Source organism: Mycteria americana, chromosome 16 (assembly GCF_035582795.1).
Source record: "Mycteria americana isolate JAX WOST 10 ecotype Jacksonville Zoo and Gardens chromosome 16, USCA_MyAme_1.0, whole genome shotgun sequence".
In the NCBI taxonomy this organism is placed as follows: domain Eukaryota; kingdom Metazoa; phylum Chordata; class Aves; order Ciconiiformes; family Ciconiidae; genus Mycteria; species Mycteria americana.
In genome coordinates this window covers 14,404,572-14,430,942 of record NC_134380.1, presented here as the reverse complement: position 1 = coordinate 14,430,942, position 26,371 = coordinate 14,404,572, and the positions used below count along the sequence as shown (strand labels likewise).

Genomic DNA, 26,371 nt, shown 5'->3' with positions numbered 1-26,371 from the left:
TCCTCCCCATTTACGGAGTATCATTCCAAATGACCAACTCCTCAGATTTTAAAAAGATCTAAATAACACAGCTTCATCAATTTACTTAGTTACAGTTGCAGAAGTTTAAATGAACGCTTTCCATTTCTGAAATCTGAAGACCAGCCTGTTACTCATAAAGCCACATTTAAAACTGTGTAGCTAAGTAACTCATAGTTTTATTTGAGACACTCAGAGTACAGTTACTCAGACACCATAGCGGTGAGCGTGGTTTATGACAGCAGGGCATCCTGGCTGTAGAGTGGTATTCTGGGGCTACTGCATCTTGCATTCCATGATAAAAATATCTACACTAGAACAACATTCCCCTGTGAATCCAACTGCAATACACAAGAGAGACATTTCTGCTTTGTTTTACTTCATGTTTTAGTAACTTGCTCTCTAGAGCACAGAAAAGATTTCAGGCAGAACCCTCCCCAAATAACATCTCAATACTTCCTCCTTCACTAGGTATCTCCAGACATACACATTCAAAAAAATCCTAGAACAGAGTATTGCAAAGTACATACATTAGTACCATGCAGTTATTCTGTTCACTGACAGAGGGATGCTTTCAGAGCAGGCAGAGACTGCTGTCTAAGGGAAACTTGCAGCTGTCAGAACGAGAAGCATTCTTTCCGTTACATGATCTGAAAAGATTAGAGTGCCACAGGTCTGCTGCTAGTTTGATGTTAAAAGATGAATAAGAAAATAAGCACTTCAAAGGAACACGCGCATGGAAGGAGAAACCCAAGCTACCAACATGAAATACTGCATAGTACACACACCCCAAACACATAAACTAGCTCTTGGAAAATTCAACCGGAAAGCCGGTGGATCAAAAGCTTCTCCAGCAAGACTGCAAAGCATTGCTGAAACAGAAATAAACACTACAGTCATGGTGAAAGGGGCAAACTGACTAAGTGGTTCATGTTTATAACCTGAGAACAAAGCTGCTCAATGTGGACTGCAACTGCCAAAGAAGATAGATATTCTGCAGTCAATATGGAGAAGGTCTGATCCAGCTAGAGCAGGGGACCTTTAAAATTCATAAGGCAAAGATAAGATTTTAAAGCACTATTTTGAGAAGGCTACTTAAGAAGGAATCCAGGTATAAAGAGCATTCATTGAGCCCTTGAGCCGAGATCAGAAAGATCTGGCCTCCAAAACCGACAGTAGAAGAGAGAACATTTTTGGCAGAATTTCTACTCTAAACTCAGTCATACAAGGCAGGCCCTCATCCAAGCTGAAGTACCTAGCCGTACTCAAAGTCAGCATAAGAAGCAAGAAGCCTTTGCGAGCTTGGTTAACAGACCTTGCAAGACAAACAGGAGGTAAGATTGCTACCAAAAGCTAGTCAGATGAGAAAATCCTGAATGGGTAAGTAAAGGGCTAAGACTTCATACAGGAAGGTGAATGCCATCCTCTGGGCTGGATGAATTCCACTATTAATTGCAATTTTCTTTGCTAGTGAGTAGAATAACCGCAAGGCCTGCCACTGGAAATACCTCTGACGGACTGACTCTGATGAAGTAATTTTTTCTGAAATTGCATTCAGACTCTTGCCAAAAGCAGAGAAGGCTTCACACTGCTCGATTCGTAGTCAGCTTCACTGAATAAGCATGCCAGATGTATTGCCCAAACTGGCATTAACAAATAGGATATGGAAACAGAACCAAAGGCAAAGAAAGGAACAAACAGCTCGTCTGGATTTCTGCCCCACAGAACATGCCAGAGGAAACACTCGGTGCACTCTTAAGATCTGATTAGAAGATCTAAATATTTATGTGGAAGCCTGTGGATTCCTTTAGCTCCTCTGAAGACAGATGATGGCCTCCTGCCCTCTTTGCTGCCTTGATTTTTCCAGTGGCTGGTTTTCTTACCTTCTGCTCTTTCCTACTATTAACTCAGCAATCAATGATTTTTTCCACTAATGCACCCCAGACATGCACTACACAAGTGCCTGTTTCTGGGAGGAGAAAGAAGGGAAGAAGCAACTCTGAAAAGCTCAGCTAGCCTAGAAAAACACAAACAAGCAACTAGAGCTATAAGGAACCCGAAGCCAAGTGCTACAACAGGGAAACCTGCAGTTGATCAGTTCTGGAGAGCAGAACATTATAAAACACTTCAAGGGACATGAGGATAAGGCAGCCAGCAAAAACAGCAATAACAAAAAAATCAAAGCAATGCCTTGAAGTCTTTATGGGTTCCAAAAACCCCACGCTGCTGCCAATCTGTGTGCTCACTATACTGTAAATACACACATATTTTTGGAGAATTCACTTCAGACAGTTCTTTCAGCCCAAGTATCTTGGCAAACAAGTTGACAATATTTGTCTTTTTTCCCGGTTTTGCTTACAGCGTAAAGGTTCTCCCTTCATTGTAAGCAATCAGATTTAATGAATGTGATTCCAATCTTATCAGCTTGAATGGAGTGAGAGAGTAGAGAGAGAGCAGAAGTGTTGGTAATATGGTACTCCACCATCTGCAGTGACTCCTGTTACTGGCTTCAGCACAAATTCCAGTCATTTATAAATATTTGAATGCTCAAACGTGCTCACATTACTGCCTCAGACACCATCCACTTTTTCTTATAGACAGCACCAAGGCAGTCTATAGAGTGGAGGATAACCTACTGCTACCTTAAGCCCTGGGAAAGCTAGGTAAAACTCCCGTGATTCTTGTCTGACATTGGACAAGCAATCCCAAACAACCAACTCCCAGTCACATCACAGAAGCAGCAACTCTACCCTAGCGGAGGGTGGGGTTGTGGTACCATCAGAAGTCATGCAGTCTCCATGACAGTAAGTTCCTAAAACATCTGGGCTGGCAGTGGTCATGTCCAGAACACTCTGTGCTTGGGCTCAAGCAGGCTCTGCCTCTGACAGTCTCAGCAAAGACCATAAGTAAAATCCTTCTGAAGTTCATCAAGAGAATTCCCATATCCGTGGAGGATGCTGCTAGAATTCCCTATGTACCAAGGCATTTCTCAAAAAAAAAAAGGAGAAAACAGAAGGCAAGCAAGTAGCCTACAACTAAACTGAAGGGAATAAATAATTAGATGCTTCTCTGCAATAGTCCTACTTAAAAGTAATAATAACAGTCCACTTATGTTTAGACATGACAGCATCATGTATTTTGAGAAGACACAAGGCAACCTAGAAAACCAGGAATGGACTGTGCAGAACCTGTAAGCCAACCCTCTATTCCTTTACTCTTTGGTTTTCTTAACTATTTCTCATTTTCTGTTTCTGAAGAGTTTAAGCACCATATTTGGGGAACAAGAATCTAACAAGTCCCTGAGAGCAAAAGGAGAATAAATCACATTTAAAAAAAAAATGCAAAAGCATTTATGGAACAGGGCAACTAGACAAAAATCTCATGTTTGAAATTTAGGAATTCTAAGGCTCATACCATTTCAATTATAGCTCACAGTTATCACTGAGATAATTAGATTTCAGTGCAATCTTCCTTATGATTGCCTTTGCTTCCTCTGAAAGTCACTTTATTCCTGAAATGAATACACACTCCAGAAGCATTCTACAAAGCACCTACAGTTTACCTCTGTTTTGGTATGTTATCTTCTGCTCAAGTAAGATGTGTATGAAAGAGTGAACAGCCTCATAATATGAAAGTTAAATGTTGACAAAATCCAGAATGGCTAGATACAACATGGTAGTACCTGTTTTGGAACACCTGTTTTGAACAGAAACATAGATCTCTAGTCATCTAAGAAATCTCCCATTAAAATCAAGTGCCAGGTGATGTGCAGGCATCTTTGCAAGGGAACCACATCAAGTGCAAAACATTCCAGCAGGCTATTGCTAACACTACTGACACAGCACCCAGAGCAAAAGCTGTGAATTTTGGCAGTTACATGATACAACCTGACAACCTTAAAGAGCTGTACTGCTGATAAACACAACCTCCCTCCTCAGCCTTTCACACATCCTCCAAAAAAAGATACCACAAAAAACGCTTGAGAAATTAGCTGTTCCGTTACTTTACCCATGCTCCCTTTTCCCTACGGCATCCAGAAGAACCGCATGCTCCACAGCCCTTCATTCACCTTTGCATCCTATGTACCGCATTGGCAGCCAGTCACCAGTGGTGTTCCTCAGGGCTCTGTGTTGGGGCCAGTTCTGTTTAGTATCTTTATCAGTGACCTGGATGAAGGGATTGAGTGCACCCTCAGCAAGTCTGCAGATGACACCCAGTTGGGCGGGAGTGTTGATCTGCTGGAGGGTAGGAAGGCTCTGCAGAGGGACCTGGACAGGCTGGATCCATGGGCCAAGGCCAGTTGTATGAGGTTCAACAAGGCTCAGTGCCAGCTCCTGCACTTGGGTCACAACAACCCCATGCAATGCTACAGCCTTGGGGAAGAGTGGCTGGAAAGCTGCTCAGCAGAAAAGGACCCGGGGACATCGGTCGACAGCCGGCTGAATATGAGCCAGCAGTGTGCCCAGGTGGCCAAGAAGACCAACAGCATCCTGGCTTGTATCAGCAATAGTGTGGCCAGCAGGATTAGGGAAGTGATTGTCCCCCTGTACTCGGCACTGGTGAGGCCGCACCTCGAATGCTGTGTTCAGTTTTGGGCGCCTCACTACAAGAGAGACATTGAGGGGCTGGAGCGTGTCCAGAGAAGGGCAACGAAGCTGGGGAAGGGTCTGGAGCACAAGGCTGATGGGGAGCGGCTGAGGGAACTGGAGTTGTTCAGCCTGGAGAAAAGGAGGCTGAGGGGAGACCTCATCGCTCTCTACAATGACCTGAAAGGAGGTTGTAGCGAGGTGGGTGTTGGTCTCTTCTCCCAGGTAACAAGCCATAGGACAAGAGAAAATGGCCTCAAGTTGCGCCAGGGGAGGTTTAGATTGGACATTAGGAGAAATTTCTTCACTGAAAGGGTTGTCAAGCACTGGAACAGGCTGCCCAGGGAAGTGGTGGAGTCACCATCCCTGGAGGTATTTAAGACGTGTAGATGTGGTGCTTAGGGACATGGTGTAGTGGTAGACTTGGCAGTGCTAGGTTAACAGTTGGACTTGATGATCTTAAAGGTCTTTTCCAACCTAAACGAGTCTATGATTCTACCAAAACACAGCATTATTCCAGAACAAGCTCTCACACTACGGAGATGCTGAGTACTGCAAGGTCACCTTAGCATAAAAGGTGACTCTGTCTTTTCACCTCTTTCCTTCCAGATAATGGGAATGGAAGGGGAGCTCTGACTAAAGTACTAAAGGTTTCCCTTCCACAGACCACATGATGCCTGAAAGGGGCAAAGTCTTCACCTAACCCACCCATGCAGAGCCTAACCCCAATCAGTGCACTGCAGCCTGGTCTGCAGCCCTCATCCCTGCAGCGAGTGCGGATACTGACCCACACAAACTTCTTTCCAGAATGAAGATTTCATAGTTTGGAAGGCAATACTAGAGAGCAAGTGAGAAGCGGTGAGCAAGTCCTGTCCCCAGCGCTGCCCCACCTGGCCCAATACCAGAAATATCACCTCTCTTGCTCCTGGTCTGGGCCAGTGCCATTCTTACTGAGAGCACTGAGGCTCAGGCAAAGCAGCCCCATTAGTAACAGCCGCCTATAAAAAGGGCATCCAACAATAACACAGTTGCCAGGGACACGAAAGCCAGAGCAACTTCCGCACCCATTTCTTCCCAGAGAAGAAAGCCCCCTTCAGCCCCTGCCAAGCACTCAGATCTGCAGCAGAAGGGAAAGCCTATCCAAGCAGAAGACATTATGGCATGGGGCCTTCACTGACTGAAGGTGAAAGTTAAAGATGAAAAAGGACTTACACTGGAAACAGGGAGCAAAGCTTCACCCGGAATCAGCCGACCTAAACTGGCATGAGGCATCATCCTAGTAAGTTACAGCACTGTGGTCTCTGACGAGCAATACGGGTAACCAGAATGGTATGACAAGTTCTCAGCAGGAATTGTTTTTTCCTGTTTGATGCTTCATCCAAATAAAATATTTATAAACACACAGAATCATTCCTGCCATAACAGACCATGACCTGAAAGGGCTGAAGGGCCCCAGGCAAGGGACACAGGGTACATGGCCACTGGCATTAAACACAACTCTTCTAGTCTGCAAACCCATTTTACATAATGGCCATTTTACACCCAGCTGCATCAAACAACTTCAAGGCTTTAATGCACATGCTCGTGTGCCCTTCCCCCAGCACACATTCCTGGCAGCACAGAACCCATTGCCCCAAAATCTAAAACTCTAAATAGGCAGTGGAACCCAACCCCATCCAGGCACAGATTTCTTTCTGCTCCCTTTCTTCACCCTGTTTTATCCTTCCAAGTCACCTCAGCCCCTTGCAGCCTTCTCCCTTCTCACACCTCACCCTGAACACACATTAATTTCTTTGCTCCTCAAACAAATAAATTCCCCTGCTGTTTCTTGCCAATCCAGTGACACATATCTTCCCTTATTACTAAGCCTCTATTCTGCTCCCCTCATTAGAGTAGTGTTGTGCATGGTGAAAAAAAATCTAGAAAGTTAAATACCTATAGCTGCATACACATTTCCAACCATCTGAGGTTTCTGCACCAGATGGGCTATGGGGACAAGCTACACTGCAAGTATAAACTTTGCAAAGTTTATATACTCAACTGCAGAAGGAGAAAAAAAATACAAAACTGAAAAGTGAGTTCTACAAACTCACCACGAACTTTAGCAAGGTCTCCTGCAAAAAAATTTGCTTGGGTCCATTGGCATAACTGCATCATCAAACTCCTGTAGAGTGTGAGCGACATACGTGAGCAAAACCTTTATTCTCATGATGTTGCAGACACACATCTCCTTCCAGCTAAAACCATACCCCTGAAAAGGTTACTTTCTTCAGCCCATCACTACCACCCATGGCAAGATATTAACAACCACTTGGATTTGCATGTTATGAGACTCTAATCCACTTCAGTCAAGAGACCTGAGCCTGCAGATGTCTGTTACTTAAACTGTTTATATTTACCCAACTCATGCAGAATGAAATAAATAGCAGCCCAGGTGACAGATGTGAGAAAAACCGGGACAGCAGTCTCTTCAGCCAACTCAGCTGTAATCAGCAGCTATGCATCCACTCTCTAAATTACTCAGATATAGTTCCTTTAAAATGACAAACATCCACCTTAGGGTTTTCAGCAGAAATGTCTCTCTTGAAATAATAAAAACTAGCATGCAAAAAAGAAGTTTCTACAGGACACCGGGTTAGAAGGAGTTTGCAGTGCCCTTATTGTTTCACATACTCATTTTTCATTACCTGTATGTGTCACATCATCACTGGCACTATATAGAACAACACACCATCTCATGAACAAGTTGCTTATACTTTGCACCATTTTTTCACAGACATGAAATGCTACACAGGATGTCACATAGGAAAGGAAAATCTAACACATTCCACTGATATTATCAGCTGTTTTCTCCAGAACTCTAAAGCTCAAACACTCTGTATTTTTTCTTTTTTTCCTTAAAATTGGGAGAATTATACACAAAGTAGTTCTATTAATGAAATGATACAGCTGAAAAAAAAACTTAAACCCCTTACAGGCAGTAAAGTTACAAAGGCTTAATTATTCCAGGATATTCAAAGAAACAAGTCATATATACCAGTTTAAATCCTCTGCTATACACGAAATTGTGTACTGTTCATGTGTATTAGTCCATTATAATTCAATCTATAGGGTAGTTGAGTCAATATAGGAATTGCTGTTGGGTCAGGTAAGTTGCCAAGGTAGCCTGGTCAGTCCACCTCCAGCAACACACAAGGACATAAGAACAAAGGGATGCAGACCAAAAGTCCATTCAATCCAGCCAGTATCCTGTCTCTAACAGTGAACAAAACCACAGATGCACAAAGAGTATCCTTGCTCTTTGCTTATAGGTGATACTTCCCCCTAGTACTATTAGCTAGCAACAATTTTCAGTTCAGCAGCTTCCTGAGATGGTTTCTATATATTAAGAGAGACCCTCAGTAGGTATCTTCCTTGAACTTGTACAAACTTCTCTTGAACCAGTATATACTTCTAGCATATGGCACACTGTGACAAGGGATTCCACACTTCAGTTTTCTGTTGCATGAACAACTACCTTCTTCCATCTACTCCAGCTCCTGCTTGCCTCACTTGATGCCACTCACTCTTGTACTGGAGAGACTAAGAAATCAACTCCTTCCAGCTTCTCCTTGATATGTTATTTCTTTCCCAGTCACATCTTCTGCAGACTGACAAGTCCTAGCCTACTTAGTCTTTCTTTATGCAGGAGCCATTCCAGACCTCTGATGATCCTCACTCCCCTTCTCTGCACCTTTACCAGTTCCTTTTTAAGATGAGAGATCAGATCAGACCCATTACTCAAGATGTGAGCAAACCCTGGTTTCATACAATGACACAGTGATGTTCTTTATTTTGCTATCTATTTCGTTCCCAATACTTTGGATTTTGGGAAGGAGGTCATTTTGGTTTTGACTACTATTCAGTAATGAGCTGATGATTTCATCACCTTAAGGCTTTGCTCCAGAACAGGAACAATCAACCCAAGAGCTCACCGAGATGCATATGAAGTTCAAATTATTTTTCCCCTCTACATCACTACATTTACCTACATTGAGCCAGCTGGTTAAGAAGAAAATGCCAAGTCATGCAACTGTTAAGTAATGTGATAATAATCTCTTCATAATGTCGTATTACAATCCCTAAAAATATTTTAAGCATGAGATTTTACTTGCTTTCCACATTTTGCAAATAATTGTAATGATTCTGTATACTTAGATTATGCTTAAAAATCCATTTTTCTTCAATTATGCCCAAATTCTCAATACAACCACTTTCTAATTACAGTTTAATTAGACTACACTGTGACTACGTGTTGCATGAAAATAAAAAAATTCTTAAATCAACTTTGGATTTGCCACCCTTTATCTTAACTGCATGTTATTCTTCTTTTGTGTTGACACAGAGGAAGTGAGAAATGAAAAAAATCATTCCTTAAAACACTCAATTTGCAGGAGAACATTCAGGTTTTGAGCACCATATCTTGAACAGTCACAGTTTTGTATTAGTGTCAAGGCTTTGCACCTTTGCCATGTGACGCAGCAAGCACTTCCATCTCAGGAAAGCCACTACAAATTGAAGATGTTTGACACTAAAATTGACCAGGCTCTTCATCAAGTTGTGATTTCTAAAGGAGTCTAAAAGACTGGACTGTAAGGCACCTCGAAGTCTTTACAGAGCACTAATTTAACACATTTTTATATGTTTCAGGGAGCTGCCATGAGGAATGAATTCCACAGTAAATGTCACAACTAGGAAACTGGGAAATTGCCACGCATGTAACAAGCACAAGTAATGGTGCCGGGTACGGAACAAAGGCTTTAACACAGCAAATTAAACAAAATTCCTGGTATAAAGTTTCTGATTCAAAGACAGGGAGACATAATTATTTCTGTGGTGTTTCACTGAACAAGTTATGTTTCTCTGGATGTCTTCTGAAACATTAGATGTATGCTGAAAAAGACAAAATAAAAGAACAGTATTGCGGGGGGGGGGAGGTGGGCAAGGGGTAAATATAGGTAAGCAGAGGATTTTGAACTTTATTTAGAAGACAGACCAAAGCTAACAACAGAGACTGGAGACAGCATCAGAGGTTGGATGAATAGGAGGCAAATATAGGCCAAAGAGGGTGCTGCATTCGAGTTTACTGAAAAGCCAGAGAAACCTCCTTTTCTTTGTGGAATGAGTATGGTATGCAAAGGATATAGGAGCTAACTAAAAAACAGGAAGAGAATGGTCACAGGAGATTTCAAGGTGGTAAGCACAGGCATGTGAGCAGACAGGGTATTTTCCAACAGTGACAGAAAACAATGGAAGAAAGCAGCATCAGAAAGGTAAGTACCTTGAATTTGAAGGAGCAACAAAACATCCAATAGAAAGTGAACTGAGAATAGGAAAAAGGTTCATTACAAAAGCAGATTTTGAGTCTTCAGCGTCTAGGATGTACTTAACAAAACAAGAAAAAGCCCATCCTAAAGAAAAAATAAATAGTGCCAAAACTTGAAGTCCATGAGGTTCTAGAGGAAAATGTGGCATACGGGGTGGGAGAGAATATCTTCCTACAGAGACACTGAAAAGAAAGCAGTGTATTTTGTAGGGACACAAGTCTGGAGGCTGAGACAGGAAATCTGGGAACACATCCCAGCCAAATCTTAGAAAAAGACAGAAAACCACCCTTTTTATGCAGGAGACCTCTGTTGGCGAGAGCTGCAGAGAGACCATGCTTTGGAATGATGAAAAAAGCTTTCCAGAAACCATGTTAGAAAATGTGTGTAAAGGAACTCTAGGTGAGGGATGTGCTCAGACATGACAGCTTAGGACCAAAAAAAAAGAAGGGGGGGGGGGGAAGGAGACAAAGGCTGAGAGCAGTGCGCATGTGCCATGTCAGACCAGTCTGTACTAGTCACAGCTCTACAGCTGCTTCCCTTGCCTCAGAACTGCTAACAAGTGCAGAACATTTTTTATTATCTGCTGTTCCTCTGAATGTTTTCCAAATATATCATTAGCAATGCAACCATAGCCAGTTTCCCCTTCATGGGATTTCTCAGAAATCTGAAGACAAGATTTGGCCTTTGCGTTTCCCATCATGGTTACCATGTGTGCCTTGAGACAGTGTTTTGGGTGGCAGATGTGGGTGAGATGGCACAAGTCAGAGGAAGCTGGGAGAACTGCCTTCATGCCCAAATGGCAAAATCTCCTGGCTCAAAGACACAAAGTGCTTTCTGCTGGTATTTTCGTTATTAATTAAAATATACAAAATGGCTTTGAAAAGAAAAATCATTGTTCTCCCCACCCACGATGACATTATGTCTTACCAACACATACACTGTCCCATTCCTGTCGGTGGGAGAAGCACAGCCATGTACACTGCATGTTCGAACAGAGGCCGTGGTCAAGCAGAGAGTAGGAAGGCTGATAGAAACAGAGCAGTCCTCAGGCTGTGAAGCTGGGCAGAGGCCAAGAGCTACTGCATAGCAATTCCTGAACCACAGAACCAAGCAGGGCTGCCATCCCCAAGAGTCTCAGGCCTCCCTAGGAAGCTCAACCTGTCACAGGCATGGTGACAATACAAGGAACTCCAACATCAATGAAACCACTCCCAAAACTTCAAATTTCAGCGAAGAATTCTTAACAAGGTATTAGGAAGGGGAGAGACTTCCCACTGTGAACACAGAGATCCACACTTTGCTTCCCTGAACATTCAATAGTCTAAAAGCAGCTGCACGTGTATCTCTTCCGCACAGCCTGGTCAGGAAGTTGTGGAATTTGGAAAGCTCCATTACAAACAACTTCAGAGGCATGCTAATCCCTACCTAATTCACCATGCTGCCTGAAAGGTCCCTTTCTCTATCCCTCTCCCTGAATGACAGCACATTTTAAAGATGGTGAGTTTGGGGCAAAGTCAGTGGCAAAAATCACTCGATCAGTCTCTTAACACACATGTGATTTACACAGCCAAGAGTCTCTGGCCAGAGACTTCAAGACCACCTTATGTGACAATTGCAAAGAACCTCCAGGAATCTGGATTTGAAAAACTAAATTTCAGCCTTTGAGAAAAGTTACACATAGAGAATACGTATTCCTCAATGTACAAGCTGGTGTAAAATAATTTCTCACATAGCGATTATCAAAAAGGTCAGATTTTTGTCTACTATGGCCTCTAGCTCCTGCTGCAGAAATTGAAAACAGTTACCTATCCAATCCAGTGTCACATCTCCTACTATACTAGTCCAACTACAGATAGAGCAAACTCGCATTAGCTCAGCTCTTGCAATAATGTTTCAAGGTCAAATGCAGTTCAGACTCCGTAAGGCACTGAGTGTACGTATGAAACAATGCGACCCCCCCCAACCCTGCCACAACATGCCAGTGCATATTGTTGCACAAGGTGGACCTCTTCTGGTGAAGAGCTTGTGCTCCAAAACACCTGGTTCCATTAGTCTCGGCTAAGCAGAAGTCTACAGGGATCACAACATTATACAGCTTCTTTTACAAGTAACTAAAGCGTATGGCAGGGTGAAGGGGAGCAGCAAGTCAGAGAGAATCACAGAGCACACAAGTGAGTCCTTACCTCAAAGAGTGTCAAACTTTCATCGTTCAAGATGATTCTGGGAGGTGCAACAACTGAAGTTAAAAAACAAGTTACAAAACAGGACCACCCAGCAACCAAAACAATAAATACAGCAGGTATGGGAGGGATTACTGCTCTTTAAAGGAGTGACACATTCACGCTACCCACATAGGCTTCTTATTAGACAGACGTATAATGTGGCTAAAGGAGCAGGTTACACCTTCTTCGCACTCTGAGGCTGTATTTAGGGAAGGAATTCCTCCCAGGTCATACCTCATGGCATCACAAGACCCCGTATGCACCACAGCTAGGAACAGGCTTTGTAAAGTAAGGCCAAGTATTACCAACAGCACACTCACACAAGTAAAATGACAGGTCTGCATCTGCAAGGTGGCTTCTTACAAAGTCTCTCAAAGTGCCAACTGTGAAAAAAAAAAAAAAGAGAGAAAGGTTTGCTGAATTACATTTGTTTCCTCAGATGCTGGGCAAAAAGGCTAACCTCTACCAGCACAACTGCCCTCTACAATGTCTGTAGATTGCCTTTTCCTCAAAAGAACACTGTTACTATTACAAATATCTTGGAGGAAAAAAAAAACCCACCCAAACAAACACTTAGACATGATGGTTCCTTAGCAAAATCTAAGGATGCCAGTAAAGTTCTTCCTAGGAAATCCAATAGCAACTGCAAGATTTACAGAGACCAGGCACATGAGACTTTGGTAACTAGTTATTAGTTCTTGTTCCATACAGAAGTATCAAAAATCTCGTGTGGGTAACCATCACTGGCAGCTGAGAATAAGAGCATCTCAATTAACAACAGTAAGAGCTACTTGGTGTATGGTCTGACTGCCTTTTGTGAAGTGACGGAGGCAGAAAGCTTCATCTCCTGTTATTCTTATTACAGCTTCTTTTTCTTCTTCCTGGCTTTTTGGTTTTGGTGGGGGGTGGGAGAGTGACATTGCTATTTTTTCCCCAAAACTTTTAAAGCTTTAACATAGAGGAAGTGTCCAAATTCATCTCAGTAGCATACCATTTGGACACAAACAACAGGATATCAAGTGGAACAGTTTCCTGAGCACAAATATTTTGCCATCAAGTAGCCTGACAGTCTCCATCAAGTAGTCCTGGAAATAAATTCCCCTTAACTAAGTTAAGTACCCCAGACCCTTTTCTCATCCAGTTCAAGGGCCCTGTAAGGACAGTGTAACTAGCTACTGCTGCTTTTTCAGAGCAGTATTACTTCCCTGGACAGCAGAAAGTTCTGTCCAGAGCCACTCTCTTTTGTCACGCAACTAATCAACGATGAGAGAGGTTAGCTGCAGCTACAGAGACTGAAGTGGAGATTGCTCTTACCAGTTTCACTAGGACGGAAGAACCCCTGTAGAACATGACGGTCTGGAAAAAGGACTCTCAACACCACCTAAGTCAGAGGCAAAGCACATTAGGTCAATTGTTTATGGCTGTTCTGTAACACCTGTCCTTGGCTTAGAATTTGTGAGCAAGGTGTTTTTTTTTTTAATGGAGAGATTTGAGATATTTACAGGGGTAGAATAGCATACGGGCTAACAATTACTGTGCAGCTCCTCAGAGACCATGGGCTGTGTGGCTTTCAAAGGCGCTAAGAGAGCTGATCTATAGAAACAGTGTGACGTACAATGCAGCAGCACTTATTCAGAGAGCAGGAGCTCCCTGTGCTAAGTGATGCACAGACAAAGCAGAAAGTCACCCACGGACAGGTATAGACAGTGTATCAGTATCTTGAAGCATCCATAGCAGCAGGAATCCTCCTGCTATACACCTGAATTAACTCGTACCATTCTATTTCCAGCATTGGTTAGAAAGGACTTAACTTGGGAACTTAATCTCTTATTTTCTTGCAGTAAATCACCAAAAGACAAAAACTGCATTAGGCTCGTATTTACAGAGTAAGGTATTGCCAATCTGTAACATCTTATCATTTAACTTGTAATGAGATACTATCAAAAGGTAAGAGTCTATAGAGCAGAGGCAGATAGGAAAGCTCAGTCATACAGACTGACATGTGCACAACATAAGAGTTTTGAAACATCTGGAACAAAATAAAAGGAGCTATATCGCCTGCCACTCAACCATATCATTACAGGCCAGCTGATTTTACATGGTACAACTGTTATGCAAGTCCCACAAACAATTAACAGGGACAGGAATTTGGAAAGTCTTCCTATAAGCAGCTTAAGATCCTGTTGATCACAATTGATTCCCAAAGTTACTCAACCCCCAAGTCTGGACTAGCCAGTCAGATTGGAAAAAGAGCAAAGGCTACCTTTGGGTAACGCTCCAACTTTTCCTTCATCTGAGCCTCCCTCAAAGATTTTGTCATCAGTGGAGCTTCTTCCAGGCGTTTCCTACATACATGGGAAGAAGAAAAGCTGTCACTTTTGTAATTTTAAGATGTATTTTTATTTTATTAAGAGAGCGAAAGGTCCGAGCAGGGCTGATGAGAATTGCTCAACTGTTCCGTGTATTGCCCACAGCATTTTCCCCACCTCCTGTGGTTCCTACCCCAAAATCTCATGTATGGAATTACTGAGCATCAGCAACAACACTATAAAATTACGTTTCTTGTACAAATTTAAAAATAAGTTCACTACAGCAGATGCCAGAAAGGATACTAAGAAGAGCAGGGGAATGTTTGCTCAGACTACTCAAGGAGAGATGGACTTGTTAATGCAATAAAACGGAGACTAAAGTTGGACGTGATTACTCCAGGGAGGGAGTAGAGCTACCGAAGCTGAAAAATAATGCTGGCACAAGAAATTAATTAATGGGTATTAATTAGCAACAGGGAAACAAAACAAAAATGAGAAGTTTCAGATCATTCAAGAACTGGCATTGCAGACTGGTGTTTTAAAAGGAGTAGTGGGTGCAAAAAAAAAAAATCTACCTGTATTTAAGATGAAACAATAAATTCAAGAAAACAATTAATATATTTTCCCTTAAGTAAAGAAATAAGCTTAGATCCAAAAGATCCCATGTTCAGGTTTAGTCCCTTTTCCTTGTTTGCACTTAATTCTGAATAACCAGTTTACTAGGCTAGATTTTGGTGAAACATTTGATCATATAATTCTGCACAACTATTTGCAAGTTAGTCTCTACCTCTTTTTATTTTTAAGAATCATCAAGGTGTCTCAGGAACAGCTGCTGAACAAAACAACCAGAAGCTTACTTCACCAACTGTACTCCGACCTGTCAGCTGGCACACCACATTCCAAGATGCTCTGAAAGTGCCAACTCCCAATCTGAAAAGCAAACATGAAACTAACCTGCTCTATTCCTTCTTTGTGTGCCAATTGCTGATTCATACCAATTCTCAACTCTTCATGAAGTCAGAATTAAATTCTAACTGCGTTTAAAATACTGCATTGTATGCAGCTAGTTTTTGTTAAGATTCACCAGCTGAGATCAGAAGCCAACTGGTATCAGTTTCATGTGTAACTTGCCTTTATTTTTATCCCTGGCTGTGAGGGGGGAAAAGGGATTACAAGCATCAGCAAATTTGGAAATTAGGTCTTTTTTTGAGGGGACTGTATTCCAGTAACCCCCAACCAAATGATCCTATATTTGTACCACTAAATTCTCAAGACCCACAAGCGGAAGAGCAATTTTCAGGCCAATCTGCGTACTCATGTGGATTTCAGCAGCCTGTGAGGAAAAAAATCAGCTCTAAGTAAAAGTTCAGCTCAGACTTGTTTACAGTGTAAAGTAGACTGTCCCACAGTCTCAGAGAATGCTTGTAATGTCTAAAGGAATGGTATGATCCACCTGAAACTAAATACATTCATGAAATTAATTTCTTTAAGGAACACATAGACAACAAAATGCTGTTGTGATAGGGAGGCTAATTCATCTTAATCTGAGTTTTTAGTTCAGAACTGGAATAAAAGTACAGTAAAATCATGAATATTTGACAGCAAGCTACTTGAACAGTGAGATACATAGTTAGTCCAGCTTCCTATACTTCCTCCTCTTTGTGAGTGTTCCAAATATTCTCATGTCTTTATTTGTGGCTAAGTTTGATTTTGCTTTATTTCCATTTGGGTAATGTCTTAAAGTTGGTCTTTTCTGATGAAGTCTAATAAAAGGTTAATTCTGTTACTTAAAATAGAAGGTGTTTCTTACTGGCTGAAAATGCTACTAGCTACTACTGAAGTCAGTGGGAGTTACTCTTATGAAGCTGGATCATTGTGTTCATATATTTGTCCATCACAAGTTACAAATTCTATCCATTTAATTCCTAATAGTTAATGTGTAGTCAGATCAAAACAGACAGCAGGAGCTCACCACTGTTTTGGGCCTTTAGCAAATAAGAGCACATCTAATTACAAAGGCAGTGGCTTCTCTTTCAGAAGAAGGGAGAAGGAAAGAAAAAGAGGTGGGGTGTTAAGTGGCCTTGAGTAACTCCCCAAGATGCAGAATATGGGGAGGAATCTTTCTCTTAATCCTTTCTCAGTGAGGGCCCATCCCTGATTAGCTTGAGGTTCTCAGATAAACTTATCACTGCATAGGCATCACAGACACTTCACGATGAAATTTTCAACATCCACATGAAACCATTATCCCATGCACAAATGCTCAACTGATTCACACAAAAACATAGGTTCACAGGAACACGACATAGCCCTTGAATTCAAATGACATAAAGGGCAGAGACTTCCAGTGCTGATCATTAATTCCACACCCAGTAACTCGTCTACAACCCTTTACCCAGAGATCACAGCCAGCTATAGGTGCATAGTGTCACTCTGCTCAACAAAAGGATATGGAGCAACCTCAGTCACCAACAGAAAGGGAACTTGCCTCTCACTCTGCAGCTGGGCCAAACGTTTCCGTACATCATCCACTGTGACTTCAAAAAACTCATCAGGAAGCTCTTCTGGGCCAGCAGGAAGTGGTTCTAGTAGGTCTAGGTGACATACAAGTGGCTCTCGTTCTACAAGCTACAGAATAAAAATGAGCTTCGATTAGTCTTAAATGCATTGCTTTGCTTATGCTATAAGGTTACTGAAAAAAGTAAAAGGACAGCATTTGCAAACTGAAATACAATCACTAGTGTGGAATTCATGCCACTAAGATCAGACGGAGGATACAGAGGTTGTCAGTGTTGTCAATTTTTATAGCTGACAGAGCTTGGGGCACAATTCTTCCCAACAAGTAGTAGGAATCTATATTGTCAGATGAGTCACACCCTAGCAGTTAGCTGCTCTCCACTGTCAGTATAGGAAGCCCAGGGTAATAAGCTCAGCAGTCACTGAAGTCATCTAATGTAAGGAGAGATGACTCCTTTCCAAGGAGTGGCTGTGGAATCTCTTCACTTGCAATACAATGATACTTTGCAGCTGAACCGTACTTCTAGCTAGTTACAGGCTTGTTACAACTCCTCAGAAATTACTCCTATCCCAAAACCGTAACCTACCTCTCTGTGCTCTACTGCAAAACTCTCTCGGTATGTAATCAATTCCTTACCATTCTACAGGCAGCATACAACTTACACAGGTGCTATTGTTCGTACTACAGGCTATAAACTGCCCTTTTAAGTTTTTCATCTGTCATGCACTCCTGGCTCATATTGTATCTTCTATTCGCTTCACATTCTCTTGCCACAGAACCAATGGCATTAGTTCCCAAATAGGGCTCACTCCATTTCTTCTTACTCTAGAGAGCAATCCTTTATTTTGGGGTAAGGTAGTTTTTGACCTGTTGAGTTCTCTGAACTGAGCCACAGCAGGGTTTCATTGTACGTGTTTCAAATTTTTAACCTGGCTTCTGGTGTGCAGAAAGCTCCCTTAGACAGCGAAAACCCTTTTGTTTTGCACTTACAAAGTGCTTAGCACTGAAATCAGCCTTTGTTGCAGGTAAAGCAGACAGATGCAAGGGGAGCAGTTCACCATATGCATTAGCTACAATAAAGGTACTTAATACATTTATTGGCAACTTTCCCTACACCCCAGCTGCTGAGGGCAGGCCACTGAAGCAGCGCACAGACCTCAAACAGCCAAGTCACCCCTCGCACCTGCACGGCAGGGCACAGGCAGCCTGGCCACTCTGCTCCCCCTGCCTCCAGAGCCCAGAACTGGGAGCTGGATATCACGATGGCAAACCTTTCAGCACAATTGTGTCCTGGCCTATACCTGTGGCTGCAGTTATTTAAAAAAAAAAAAAAAAAAAAAAAAAAACAAAACCAAAAAACCACCAAACGAAAACCAACACCAAAACCCACAACCCCCAAAAACCCCAACGCCCCCCCATTACACAAACAGCATTCGCTGTCTCTGAAGGGAGAATGACATTATGTATCCCTCCCAATATAGAAAAGGTTAGACACTGGCTACTATCCCTTAGATCAAAAGCAGCAGCTGTGTCAGTAGGTGAATATAAACCACCACCAGAGTCAAATACACAGGAAGCGGTTACACCTACTGGCCCTTGAGCAATTCAAACTTTTTAAATCATAGAAATGTTTAAATGCACAAAGCTTGAGAGCAAACAGAATAGCGTACTGCAGGCTACAGGAGATGCAGGGCGGCAAGCAGTCCATGACTGAAGAACTCCACGAGAACAAAAACTTTGATAGTTAATACAGCACTTCTTCACATTCAGCTGCCAGCCTAATACAGTTCTAGGCTCTATGAACAAACCCAATGCCTGTTTCTTCTCCCCTGATTCCCTCATATTCTCTTTCCAATCCTAATTAATGCCCGAATGTCCTCCCTCCATCTGTTCCATCCATTCTCCCTTCCCCCAGGCACAGGCCCCTTGGGAACAGAAGGAGTCTCCCTCAGTCGTCAAAAGCGACAACACAAATTACAAGGCAATGTTCATTCTGCTTGTGGGCACTAAAGGGTAATTTGAGAAATTAAAAGAGCGAGGTTGTGCGGGTGGGACCCTTGGCTACTTTTAGAAAGTTGAGCAGGGTCAGCTCTAACTAGCGGGTGAAGGAGCCTGATTGCAGCCTTCCCGGGGCGCAGGGGGAGGAATGCCCAGCGCTGCAGGAGTGATCCTGAGCGAGCAGAGCCACCCTCTGGGAAAGGGCCTGTTGCACAACAGTCCTAACTGCTGCCAGCAGCTGGCCTGGTAAGGTCAGATTGATGTCAGAGGAGAATTAATCAGGCCTCCCCAGTAATCAGGTATACTTCAATCTCCAGTTTCATTTCATTCTAAACACACGCATACTGAAAATAGACTTCTTCCAAAAAAACCCAAAAACGAAAAGATTGAGCAGACATATCCTATGGCATGTTGTGAAGGGTGCTGGGATATGATGGAGAGAATTCCAATATCTGCATTAGCAAATCCTAAACTTACCATTTAGTATTGGCTCTAGCAAGCACTTTAGCTAATCCTAACAGCAGCAGGATTCCACAGGGAGAGCGTCAGTCGCTGCCCAAACCATGGTAGTAGCTAAGGACTTCAGCCAAGACATCAGAAGTCACGAGAACACCAGAAGGCAGACATATATCCCAGTCCTAAGTGTTCACCCCTCTTCCTCGCTGTCTGTTCACTGCTCCAGACCACTGTACGTTAGAACTGTCATTCAAGCGTCGCTTTCCAGACATCTTCGTTCAAACAGATGGGTCTCCATTGCCAACAAGGTACTGCAAATGGGCAGTCAGGATCTTCCCCTCTAGAGCCATTCCCCAAGCCTACCAGAACTACCTACGTGCTATGATACAAAACTCACTACTTCCCAGGCATAAATGCCTTATTCTTGATCCAACTTGCATCCAGCCAAGATGTCCCCGTTTAATTCTCTGCAGGATACCTGTACTGGCCCCGCACAGACACACAGCTACCTTTTAGCTCCTAAGTCTATAATTTTGTCTGTTTCCCCAGCCAACACTGAATGCTGAATATCTTGACTTCCACCAAGACACGTTACTTAGCTACTACTTAAAATGAAGAAACATACTTTTCTGTACCGAAGAAGGAGCAGATCTGTGCATGTCTAACAAGACTGCAAAAATACATAATTAGAGTAAGAATTCCCTAATATTAAATTTCCAGCTAACCCCCAATAACAGAGTGAGACCTCTGGAGAGAGCTGTAATGAGTGAGTTTTTGTGAAACATAATTCAGGTGGTTTGATTCAGAGTTTCTGCCACTCAATTCCAGAATTGCACAACAGGGCCTGATCAGAGAAGGGCAGCACAAGGTGTCTACTACGCACTGCTTAGCAGCCAAAAGACATCATCATTTTGCCACTGAGGATGCAACGACTGCCACATCACAATAATATCATAGTATCTCTCCTGCCATGTATTTAACACCCCGTGGAATCAACCATACATCTCGCCTCCTTACAGACATAAGAAACACTCTTCAGAGAGAAAGAGGTATCCATTCCTGTTGCTCTACCAATTCTCTCTTTCCCCAGAGTCCAGCCATCATCCTCTTCCTCTTTCTTCATCGGTTACCATTTGCTTACTTAGGTAGTCCAATTAGGCATCTCTCAGTCTGAGTACTCTCAATACAGCCTTATTTTAATGTGTCACCAACGATCCTAACGCACAGACAGAATCCAAAAACTACCTTCCCGCAGTGATTTACAAAAAGGAGGCTACCAGGTACACCAACTCGCTTCCCAGTCCACCACACATCTAGTGTATTCTGCAACCGTGACAAAAGGTAACCATCTCCTGTAATAATAAATGGCCACCATACGGCAGTTTCTACCTTCTCTTACGTAACTCTGAAGGAAAGCAAGCTGTGCATTTTGCTGTCATATTTCTGTCAGTGATACCTTTCAGGAGCCAAAGATGCTGCATTACGGTTTGTCACCTTCATTCTTCAAAGTCTCTACTTCTACTACCAAAGTTGAGACGTTAGGCACTCTTCACCAGTATGCTGAAGCCATCTGTTCACAGCAGTGTCTACTAGGCAGTCTACATAACTGCAGTCTATGCGATAAAGCCAGGTGTCAGGAAGAATGCAGTTCACTCTATGGTCACCACCCCGGACCTAAGTAAGCAGGTAAGCTGAGGAAAACTTACTTCATTTTAAGTGAAGTAGTGGCTATTGTGCTTTTAACAGCAGCAAGCTCTTCCTGGAGACCCACCTCCTCCCCACCACCTCAGGGAGCTCTAATCTCATGGGGAATCTGGTGTAAAGTTACCTTCTAATAATTAATGTTCTGACATCAAAGTCAGCATGCAGCTGTCTGTAAACCATCTTTAGCCCAAGAAACGAAGGGACGCCGGCACAGATTTTATCCAGCCTCTCTTCAGCTTCAAAAACCACACACAGGCAAAGCATTAATGGGAAGATTCTTTTACAAAAATGGACCTTTGATGTTTAAAAATAATTTGTTTTGTTTTGGGTTTTTTCCTCAGGACTGAAAAGGGACAAAAAGCAGATGCCATGTGGCTAGCCCTGCTCTGCTGTTGCAGCTGAGAGCAAGGAGAGCGGAGGATGGCAGGAATGGAGGAGGGAACAAAATGTAATCAATCAGCAGCAAAAGCACCAGAGATCAAAGGGCTTGAAAGCAGCAGTCAAAATCACATGCTGTTTAACACAAGGGCAGAACCCCCCCAACAGAATCTGCAGCTGCTTCCAAGGCTGCTCTCGAACTGGAAGGGAGGCTGGCTCCAGAAGTGCCTTCGAGTGGTTTGAACTGGACTGCAATTCTGAGAAAGATGCTGGATCATGAGAGTCCTTAGGCCGCTGCTGTTCAGCTCTGTGCCCAACAACACAACTTCACATTAAGCTGTAGCCAATAAAATGATAAAGTTCTGTCTCTCCACCCAGCATACAGAGAATTGTGGACAACAAGGCTGGTGAAGAATACCACCACAAACCGTCGCACTTCTTCCTTCCTTCCTTCCTTCCTTCCGTCCCAGACGCAACTGAAACGCCTTCTTTCCAAATCCCTCACAGGTGACACTGTGATTGAAGTAAGCAACACATTAGACTGGACAAATCACCCAGCCTACTGTTTAGTTCTCCATGCTCAGGGTTTGTTCCAAAAGGTTAAATAACATTGATTAGATGGACCCAACATGTTTCTAATATACTGAAATGTTCACCACTGGGTTGGCAAGGCCTCTTTCTGCTACTTTTGTAACAGCTCCAGAGTCCTTCCAGGGTCTAGCTTCTGCTCCTAAACAATTCAGAAACTTATCAAGAATGGACTGCAACCACAAAGAAGTCAACCAAGGTGGAATCTCTACATCAGCGTGAGAGCATACACATAGTCTTGCCAAATTCCTCCTGGATTGAGCTCCCTTTCTCTCTACTTAGGGCTTTCCATTGTTTAATCCCATGGCTGGATCAGAACCAGAGATAAACACAAAACTCCAACTCTAGGAGGTACTAAAGAGTGGGAAACAATGAAGGGGATCTCTGAACGCTACAGCCAGCCCTAGTGATGATGTGTGCAGTGAAGGGGCAAGGGAAAGAGCCGCTCACAGAGAGTCCAGGATGTGAAACTCCCAATGTGCAATAAAGTGGAGTAAGTTATGAATTTAATGCCTCCTGTACTTCATTTTACGCTACTTGCCAGACATGTCCAACCTTGCTGAAGGCATTCAATTCCATGCAGCTGCCCTACAGAAAGCATACTTAACATCATTCAAACGCCATTCTGCGATGGCATCACAGCACTCTTAAGCCATCAGTTCTGGTATCTCTACATGGGCTAAAGCATTTTTAATTTTAACCAATACAGTTTTACTTCAGAGACACCAACAGTGATGACAGATGTGCAATTTGTCTTTCTGGGAAAAGGGTTAGAGACAGGTAGACTTTATTTAAGAAGCAGGATATTTTAAAGCAAGACAGAAGACACTTCCATATGCAAGCAGAAATAGAAAAGGAAAAGGATGGAAGGTTTCTGCTTTGTCTACAATACTAAGAAAATAAAGACTTACAGAAGGGATGGGACTAGACTGAAAGGAAGAGGTCCAGACCTGTTTTTTTTCAAATGTCGAACTCTTGGCAAGTAAGATGCAACTGTAGCTGAAAATTCCTTTCCTAGATCTATACCCCTTACATTCTACCACACATGTCACCGAAAGAGTTAAACTAAGTTAGAGTGACCACAGGCAGAAGGAACTCTGAGGAAGCAGATGTTAGCAACTACCAGCATGGGATATTGCTTTTATTATAGCTTTACTATGGAGTTCCACATTCCACAGAAAGGCTCAGATGAGAAATCTGAGCACACCTTACAACCTAGGAGTTAGAAACTGACCATCTTCTCAGATCTTGGAACTCATGGGATCAAGTTGCAAACCTGTTAAGACTGCTTCTGCTCCTAGGAGAATCCTACAACAAGCTAGAAAAGTCATCGCCTTCCATATGTAAAACTCTACCAAGCTTATAACTTCTGTGTGATCTGGGAGATAAGCGAGTCACAACAAGCAGTAAGCACCTTCAGGGTATTATAAAACACAAGTCTGACCAAACTCTGCTCATCTTTAGCAAGAGTACACAGCAGATGACAATTTTTAAAACAAGGACAAGTACCTAGGCTCAGGTGACAAAGTGGGCATTTGTTAATTAAATTTGCATTTAATTTGAGGCACAGAGATTCAGGCTCTCCTGGACTGTGCTTTTAATGTAGTTGTGTTGCCTCCATTAAAACCATTCATCAAGGATACCTCAAGGTTCAAAGCTTTGCTTCCCTCTGGATAGCAAATTCTTAAATTCCCATCCTTCATATTTCCTACAGTAAACTGTCCAAAACGCAATACTTCCTTACCAAACTCTTGGCAGTACCCAAGAACTGTATGTCACCAAGGCACCTAACCCTATACAATGGGGAAAAAGTCTTAAATATGGAAACATCTTCTTCCTCATAGGAGCTTAGCCTCGGGCAAGGCAGAATTAAAAAAAAAAGCCCGCATCGCAAACAAATTTTCCCTTACCTGTTCTTGCTCCTTTTGCAGTTCTTGGCTGTTCTTAGACTTCTTTGGCTTAGAAGGGCCTCCAGGGCTGGAAAAAGTTGTTGGCAGCTTTGAAGATGGCATATATAACCCAAGCGATGGTACAGCTACAGAAGAGTCCCCCAGACGCTGTCCATCTCCAAAAAAAGGGACAAATGGGGTAGACTCGGGCTCTGAGGAAGGCCACAGCTCCTCCAAGCTGGCATGAGATTCTCTAATCGAGTCTTGCTTGTCTGTGCAGCTGTTTAAAGACATGGCCACATCCCTGTGGTCCAAGTCCTTTGGGAATGTGTTTGCTTGAGGTAGGGGCACATCCACTCTCAGCTCATTACACTGCACCGTGGCACCCGCAGCTTCCTCCTGACCAGATGAACTGCATTTCTTCATGACAACTCTTAAAGAAAACACCAAAAGGAATAAAAACAAAATCATTTATCCTAGCAGTACTACCCTCCCCATTCTCAATGTGACCATGACACAAAGACGACAGCTAGACTCAAATATACCCCTAATTTAATGATCTGCTTCTTCCAGACACTCACAAAGAACAAGCTCCAGTTGCTCTGAAGTTACGGGTGGGGGGTCGGGGGTTTGTGCAAAAAAACAGAACAGGAACTACCCGCTCCACAGGAAGAAAACTGCCTTCCAGGAAAAACAGCAGTCAGTTGTAAAGCACAGCTTCTAATCACTCCTGCCTTCTGTATATACTGCAAAGAACTGGCTAGAAGATCACAGAAAGGCTGTCACTGTCCCCCACCTCACCCTCCCAAACAGTCAGCAGGAGGCACTGCAGGGACTAGGAGTTTAATGCCTGAAATCCAAGGCAGGGAAGAATGAAGTGGTAGATGACTGTCCTCTCAGAGAGACTTTTAACTTTGAATTGTATGTTTCACTCACGGGGGGGGGGGGGAGAAGCAAACAAGCCCCTTTAATCTGCACATGACTGGTCAGTGCCAGCATCTGCAGCTGTGGGAAGCACATCTGGGCAGCAGTTTCAGATAAACAGGCAAATGCAATAATTACCGAGTGGCGCGATGTTTGTCTTTTTGAACTTTTTTTCATGCTTTTTTTTTTGTATTTGAAACAAAACAAATTCACCACCAGAGTGAAAAGGAAAAATAAAGAATCCAAGCTTTGCTCCTCCCAACCTGATGATGGCACTGCCTCCAGTCAGGCCCAGTGACTTCAGTGTTGTCTTCTCTAGAGCATCTTTTCCTGATACCTGCAACAAAAACAGAGGAAAGTAATTATGGCAACTGCCTACCTGGGAGAGTATTTAAAGTGCTCCTTCTAGAAAGAAGCCTGTATCAAAACAAACACCACACAGCACCAGAAACAGCTCAAAACACACTCTTTCTGTCATTGGAAATGAGACCTGAATCCATCTGTATTCACCTGTACTGCTTTACCAAATTCACTGCTTATTAAATGATCTCAAGGGAAGATGACCTACATATGTTCCCATCCCATACATACATCCAAATCGGATCCGACCTCAGCAAAGCATTATTTTTATGTCAGAAGTTAAATCACAGGCAACATCTCAGAGCTGAAAGACAGCCAATCTCATTACATACACCTCCCATCTGCTTGTAATGACCTGCTCCAGAATAAAGATGATCTGTCCACAGAGGTCAGTGGGAAGTGAAGGGGACAGCTAGGGAGAGCAAATTCCATAATACGCACATACAAAATATTAAACAAAACATTAACAGCAAAAGATCAAAACACAGAGAAAAGCAAATATTTATTAAAATGAAACCACTGTTTTGACTCGAGCTTTAAAAGAAGTTGGAAAGAAAAACACAAACAGGTCATTGAGCTCATTTTATGGGCTCAGAGGTCTAAACGGCCCAGGGTTACGTTCCAAGAGAGCTTTTTTCCATACAGACACGTCATGCTTTGAAAAGACCAACATTTTTCTGCTTCCCCTCTCAAGAAAGTTCAAAAGAAGCACTTTCCAGGTTGGAAAGCAGAGCTGAGTTTTTCTTATTTTTTAGGGACAGAAGGACAAGAGACAGTTAAGAAGACTTTGCTGACCTACCTCATCTCGCATGTAAATACAGACTGGAGAGAATTCACCATGCTGTTCCATAAACTCCCTGCAATAAAGAGCAAAATACTGCAGCATCTGTAGAACAGTCTACCCCCTCCAAAACCAAATGTAGAGCAATACTAAGAAGTTAAATTAGCTAGCAACACTCTCCTCCATGTTCCTCCAGCAACAACCATTACACAGTTCACAGAGTCAATATTAGACATTAGGTAAAGAATTTGCTCCAATGCATTCACTGTTCCTT

At 42.8% G+C, this 26,371-nt stretch overlaps 1 protein-coding gene across 1 annotated transcript in view; it reads right to left on the bottom strand.

Moving 5' to 3' along the window:
* ASPSCR1 (ASPSCR1 tether for SLC2A4, UBX domain containing) overlaps window positions 1-26,371 on the bottom strand; it is a 51,301-nt gene that overhangs the window by 10,212 nt on the left and 14,718 nt on the right. Inside the window, exons 5-12 of the mRNA XM_075518954.1 lie at window positions 26,116-26,173; window positions 25,220-25,293; window positions 24,054-24,465; window positions 16,990-17,129; window positions 14,456-14,537; window positions 13,507-13,573; window positions 12,513-12,575; window positions 12,154-12,206 (exon numbers count right to left, since the gene is read on the bottom strand). Of these exons, the coding sequence (XP_075375069.1) occupies window positions 12,154-12,206; window positions 12,513-12,575; window positions 13,507-13,573; window positions 14,456-14,537; window positions 16,990-17,129; window positions 24,054-24,465; window positions 25,220-25,293; window positions 26,116-26,173 (949 nt within the window). The remainder of the gene's footprint in view (window positions 1-12,153; window positions 12,207-12,512; window positions 12,576-13,506; window positions 13,574-14,455; window positions 14,538-16,989; window positions 17,130-24,053; window positions 24,466-25,219; window positions 25,294-26,115; window positions 26,174-26,371) is intronic.